At 41.8% G+C, this 6804-nt stretch overlaps 1 protein-coding gene across 3 annotated transcripts in view; it reads left to right on the top strand.

Annotated features, from left to right (window-relative positions):
* Positions 1 to 6804, top strand: part of PISD (phosphatidylserine decarboxylase) — a 71831-nt gene that overhangs the window by 38723 nt on the left and 26304 nt on the right. For 2 of the 3 annotated variants that reach the window (XM_023733711.1, XM_004378971.2), the window contains exon 3: positions 5134 to 5309. In XM_023733711.1, coding sequence (XP_023589479.1) covers positions 5134 to 5309 — 176 coding nt within the window. Of the gene's footprint in view, positions 1 to 5133; positions 5310 to 6804 lie in introns of those variants that run through there. The other variant, XM_023733712.1, reaches the window with a different exon arrangement.

Raw genomic sequence — 6804 nt, 5'->3', positions numbered from 1 at the left:
GAGCCCTGTGTGTAAATATTTATTATAGTTATGTCCTCCTGGTGTATTGACCCTTTAATCATTATATAGTGTCCTTCCTTATCCTTTGTGGTGGATTTTAGTTTAAAGTCTGTTTTGTCAGAGATTAATATTGCCACTCCTGCTCTGTTTTTAGTGTTGTTTGCCTGATATATTTTTTTTCATCCTTTGAGTTTTAGTTTGTTTGGGTCTTTAAGTCTAAAGTGTGTCTCTTGTAAGCAGCATATAGACAGATCATGTTTTTTTTATCCATTCCACCACTCTCTATTTATTGGTGCATTTACTTCGTTTATATTCAGCGTAATTATTGATAGGTATGAGTTTAGTGTTGTCATTTTGATCTTTTTTTGTGTGTTGTTGACTGTTCCACTTAATTTCTGTGCTGAGTTGTTTTTTTTTCTGTATTTTCTTTTTATCGTTTTCATTGTTGTTGATTTTGTATTTTCTGAGTCTTTATATTTTTCTTTTTTCTTTTGATATAGGATTGTTAGTTTTCTTTGTGGTTACCTTAATATTTACCCCTGTTTTTCTAAGTTTAAACAAGTCTTTTAGTTCTTTATATTGCCTTGACTTCCTCTCCATATGAAAAATCTATGACTACATTTTTAGTCCCTCTTTTTTGTTTTAATATTGTCATCTTTTACATATTGACATCTCTGTTTCCCTATTTTCAGTGTTTTAGCTTTGATTCATTTTTGTGATTTCCTTATCTGGGTTGATATCTGGTTGCTCTGTCCTGTTTTTTAGTCTTGGGTTGTTATGTGATGTTATTGATTTTCTAACCAGAGGACTTCCTTTAGTACTTCCTGTAATTTTGGTTTGTTTTTTGCAGGTTCCCTAAACTTCTGTTTATCTGGAAAAGCCCTAATTTTGCCATCATATTTGAGAGACAGTTTTGCTGGATATATAGTTATTGGCTGGCAATTTTTTTCCTTCAAGGCCTTTTATATGTCATCCCATTGCCTTCTTGCCTGCATGGTTTCTGCTGAGTAGTTTGGACTTAATCTTATTGACTCTCCTTTGTAGATGACTTTTCGTTTATCCCTAGCTGCTCTTAAAATTCTCTGTTTATCTTTGGTTTTGGCAAGTTTGGTTATAATAGGTCTTGGTGACTTTCTTTTGGGATCTACCTTATGTGGGGTTTGATGAGCATCTTGGATAGATACCTTGTCATCTTTCACGGTATCAGGGATGTTGTCTGCCAACAAACCTTCAACAATTCTCTCTGTATTTTCTGCTATCCCCCCGTTCTGGCACTCCAGTCACTTGTAGATTATTCCTCTTGTTAGAGGATTCCCTTTCGTATTTCTTGTAATTTTGGTTTGGTTTTTGCAGGTTCCCTGAACTTCTGTTTATCTGGAAATGCCCTAATTTTGTCATCATGTTTGAGAGACAGTTTTGTGGGCATAATTCTTAGGGCTTCTTCATTGTTAAAAACTCTTTTATCTGATTTTTCCTCAAATAAGTTGGTGTCAAGTGGTTTATCTTCAATCTCACTAATTCTGACTTCTGTTACCTCATTTCTGCTCCTGTGACTTTCTATTGAGTTGTCTAATTCTGAAATTTTATTGTTAATCTTCTGGATTTCTGATTGCTGTTTCTCTTTGAATTCTTCCAGCCTGTTAAAGTTGTCATTATGCTCTTGAATAACCTTCTTAAGGTCCTCTGTTGCTTTGTCTGGGTGTTCCTTGGCTTGTTCTGTGTTTTGCATGATCTCCTTCTTGATCTCTTGAAGAGTTCTGTATATTAATCTTTTGTATTCCACCTCCGGTCATTCCAAAAAATACTCTTCCTCTGGAAAATTTCTAGATTCTGTATTTTGGGGGCTTGCTGAACCCATCATGGTCTGCCTCTTTTTGTAATTTGATATTGACTTTTGTCTACGAGCCATCAATAAGTTACTATATTGATTTATTTTATCTTTGCTTACTGTGTCCAATCTTCTTGTTTTGTTTTGTTTTGATATGCCCAGATAGGCTGCTCGTGTGAGCTAGTGTGATTATTGACGCCTTTGAAGCTCTAACGTCCTGTCACCGGGTGGTTAGAGCTGTTACTAGGTATGTGAGTCCAGGAGGCTGTTTACTTTTCTTGTATAAATTTAGCTCAGGTGTCCAGGTAGTTGGTCACCAAGTGTGTGGTGCAGGCTCTCACCTACAGTCCTAGACAGGCATGGTGATGGGTATAGGTGCAGGTATCTGGCTGCAGTAGGGAGTAACGTGCTGAGCAAAGCAGGGGGCTGACAGCTGCCCCTGAGTGTCTGGGAGGAAAACACGTCCCTGTTCCCTAGAGCGCATAGGTGGGTGGGTTTTGCAGCTGGACTATGAGTACCCAATGCTGTTACTGTAAGGACTGGGGGGCATGACTTATTCTTGGACCCCTGTCACAGGTGGTTAGGTGATTTGGGTGGAGTCACCAGTCCTCAGGCCCCTGATGTGGGTAGGTGAGGACCCTTCTTAATGGGCAGAGCAGTGTCAAATGTCATGAACCTGCCACTTCACCATATAGTTGAAACAGGTAAAGTTAGCCTTCAGGTATATACCCTGTTGTACTGTGCTAATGAGGGCTGTGCTGTTTAAATGGGCCCACACCGGTCTATACAGGGGTGACAGGCACTCAGAGTCTGTGGACTCCTTATGCCTATGCCTAGGGAAAGGAGCTGTGCCTACCCTGAGTTCCTGGCTTAGGCGAGCCGGCAGATTATTTTTTCCACATTTGTTACTTTGTTCCCTCTCCAAGGCCAGTAGAACGGCTCAGGGCTCGTGATGAGTACTACTTTCGGCCCAAGGGACAAGTGAATCACTGAAGCTGGCCCAGGACCCAGTGCAGAGCGGGCAGAGGGCATGTAAATGGGAGAGGGAGTTCTCCCAAAGGAGGTGTTTTTTGATCCACGTGGTAGGGCAGACGTAAGTACTTATCTTTTGCTGATTGAGCACTGCTTTTCACTGGTTCCGGATGCCCGAGTAGTCTCTCTGCCACTGGGTCTCTCCCAGTGTGGAAAACACCTCCCGAGTGCCACTGCTTGCCTCACCACGTATGTGAGCCAATCCAGCCTGAAGGGCGCCGGCTCCTGCCACGTCAGGTCTGGCAACTCCTCGCTGCTTCTGAACCGTCTCTCCCTCCCCCTGCCACTCAGTCCAATTCCTCAACTTTGCCTTTGATGTTCAGTGCTCCTAGATTGTCATATATAATCGATTCACTTGTATTTTTGAGTTTTTGTTGTAAGAGGGACCACAGGAAGCATCTGACTGCTCTGCCATCTTGGCCCCGCCTCCGAGTTTTTTTTTTTTAAATAGCAGCTTTATTGAGATATAATTCACATAGCATAAAGTTCACCCTTGCATTAAACGGTGTAATTCAGTGATTTTCTGTATGTTCACAGAGGTGTGCAACCATCACCATTATCTCATTTTAGAATACTTTTATCACTCCCCAAAAAAACTTTTCCCGTTAGTAGTCACTCCCCATATTTCTGTCTCCCAAAGTCTGGCAACCACTAATCTACTTTGTGTCTCTATAGATTTACTTATTCTGGACACTTTGTATTAATGGAATTACACAATATGTGGTTTTTTGTGACTGGGTTCTTTCACATAATGTTTTGAAGGTTTGTATTGTAGCATATATCAGCATGTCATTCCTTTTTATTGTGAAATACTATTCCATTGTATGGAAATACCACATTTTGTTTATTGATAAGTTGATGGACATTTGTGTTGTTTTCAGTTTTTGGCTATTATGAATGATGCTGCTGTGAATATTTGTGCACAAGTTTTTGTGTGGATATTTGTTCCATTTCTCTTGGGTGTATACCTAGGATTGAATTGCTGATCATGGTAGCTGTATGTTTAACTTTCTGAAGAACTGTCACACTATTTTCCAAAGAGACTTTACAGTTTACATTCTCACTAGCAGTGGACAAGGGTTCCAATTTCTCCACATCCTTGCCAATACTTGTTATTGGTTTCAATTTGAATTTCCCTAATGACTAATGATGTCGAGCAGCTTTTCATGTGCTTGTTGGCCATTTGTATATCTAATGTCTATTAGAATCCTTTGTCCATTTTTAAATTGTTTTATTTGTCTTTTTATTGTTGTTTTAAGAGTTTATGAGATTTTGCATTTGGGAACATTAGGGCCCAATCATAATCGGGCCTGGATTGTAAAAGCAAGATTAGAGAGCCCTGGTGAGAAATGGTACCTGGTGCTAAGTCTTGACTCTGTTGGTGGCCAACTGGGCAACCTTGACTAGTTTATTACCCTCATTGGGATTCAGTGTTTTCATCTTAAATTCTGTTGCTGAAACTATGGTGGCAATTGAGGTGCATCTTTTCTTTCCACAGAAAAGATGCCTGTCCTCCACGTAAACCAGAGACTCCATCAGCCTGAGATCAAAAGAGCTAGTTGGTACCGGGCTATCACTAATGGCCGCCCTGACAGGGAACACAACAGAGAGTCCCTGATGGAGCAGGAGAAAAGTAGGGTGCAGAACTCAGATTCTAGTAAAAAGACCAGACTTAGTGGTCTGATTGAGACTGGAGACCCCGGAATATATGGCCCCTGGACTCTCTGTTAGCCCAAAACTAAAACCATTCCCAAGACCAACTCTTCAGACAAAGATTAGACTGGACTATAAGGTATAAAATGATACTCGTGAAGAGATACATGAGACTAAACGGGCAGCCCCTGTCCGGAGGCGAGATGAGAAGGCAAAAATGGACAGGAGTGGTTGAATGGACATGGGAAATCCAGGGTGGAAAAGAGGAGTGTGCTGTCACAGTATAGAGGAGTAACTAGGGTCACATAACAATGTGTGTATAAGTTTTTGTATGGGAAACTAACTTGAATTGTAAACTTTCACTTAAAGCACAATAAAAAAGAAAAGAAAAGAAAAGATGCCTGTTCTTATTTATTGATAGAATTTGGAGATGGAAGGGTCTTAGTAATGCCTCAGAAGGCTGCACCTGCCTTGTTAACAAGTCCCTTCAGGGTCCGGCCACCTTTACTGAGGACTCCTGAGATGTATTAGCTTTTCCTGACCTTCCTGTTGTGCCGTGTTTGCATGACTTCTCTACACCTGTACCCCCAGGCTCAAAATGTTCCTGTTTTTTATTACAGATGCCAGAAAAATCCACACTGCCCCTGCCCGAGCCTTGTACCTGCTGCGCCCCCTGCCCATTCTGTTGGCAACAGGCGGCGGGTATGCGGGGTACCGGCAGTATGCAAAGTACAGGGAGCGAGAGCTGGAGAAGCTGGGATTGGAGATACCACTCAAACTTGCTGGTCCCTGGGAGGTAGGAATAAGATGGACCCACCGTGGGTCCTCATCCAGCACAGCTGTCTCTTGCTTTTTAAATTGCCCTGAAGTTGAAACGTTTGAAAAAGTGAAATGTGCTTTCTTGGAGCTCATGTCTCCAGTGGGTTTTGGCCAGATATGGAAGTGATACCTTCGGTGTCACATCAGGTATCCCTTCTGTCCCCAAACCTATTCTGTCTCCCCAAGGGCTCTCAAGGGAAATTTCCTGCTGCTGAAATTATCAGAGTTCATTCCTTATATTGGTGCTGTGATCTTGGCCATTTATGCCCTTCTTGGTTTGAGGTGAGCTAAAACTGTTGGACCTTTGTGATGTGGATTAGTACTCACCAGGAACCAGGCTGAAGTAATCAAATCCGTTTATCATTATTGCTCAAAATGTACCTCCCCGCTCCATCCTACTAACATGATAAGGGCAGACTGTGTAGTTGTTGAACCATGCGTGACACGTAATAACTGTCTTGTTCCTCTGTGCTTCCTGTGACCCAGGACAATACCTGACTTAGAATGGACATTCAGTAAATGTTGAATTTGAGTATAAAGGTGTTAGTTTAAAAATTGGTTTCTCTTCATCCTTAATTTACCAAGTGTAAAATCTGGAATATCAAAGTACCTGTGATAGGCCGAATAGCCTGGGCAGAAGAGGTGGTGAGAGTTGAGGCTTCATGGTATTTTGGATGGTACGTTCAGGTTGCCTCTCTGTCCACTTCATTCATCAATCTCAGCTGAGTCCAGTCTAATGGGAAACACAGGCCAGGGTGTCAGGAGACCAAGGTCTCCCGAACATGGCTTCTCAGTACTGTGTGAACTTGGGCACATTGCTTTACATCTGGCTCTCAGTGTCTTTAACTGTAACATGAGTGGGTTGGGCTGGAACACAGCTCTGAGGTTACTTCCAGCTCTACTGTAATTTGTCCAAGCATCTTTGGTGCCATGGGCATTACGTGCTACATTGTAGGCTTCCATCCAAAGCCCTGTTTTGACTCTTTTTCCTCCAATAGAATCCAATATAAGGAGTTCACTCAATTTCCAATAGTTCTGTAAAACTGACTTAGTCAACTGGCCATAGAGATGCAGATGTGACTGTTACCCTAAAAGATGTCTGTCTGCCCCATATGTTCTGTGTGTCTACTCTGGCCTGTTCACATGCCTTAAACTTTATCATAAACTATCCTAGGCCAGAAAAAAAAGGAATTTTCTGGTTTTTGGTAGTATATCCCAGAATCCTCTTGGTGAGAGATCATTTTTATAGTGTGAGTCACACTTTCAAAGTATGCTCTACTGTATTTATTTCCCATGAAATTGATGTCTCCTCCCTAAATATATCCTTCTCCACTGGACTTGTAAAGTACTCGTAAGTGTGGGTGGCACGAGACTATGATTGTATGACCCTCTCAAGAGTTACACCCAAGAGGAGTTCCGGCAAAATGGTGCTCTAGGCAGAAGCACCACGCCGTCCCTCCACAGCAAAGATC

The sequence above is a fragment of the Trichechus manatus genome, unplaced genomic scaffold, assembly GCF_000243295.1.
Source record: "Trichechus manatus latirostris isolate Lorelei unplaced genomic scaffold, TriManLat1.0 scaffold00061, whole genome shotgun sequence".
NCBI lineage: Eukaryota > Metazoa > Chordata > Mammalia > Sirenia > Trichechidae > Trichechus > Trichechus manatus.
The sequence above is the reverse complement of the archived record's forward strand: the minus strand, read 5'-3'. Positions and strand labels throughout refer to the sequence as shown.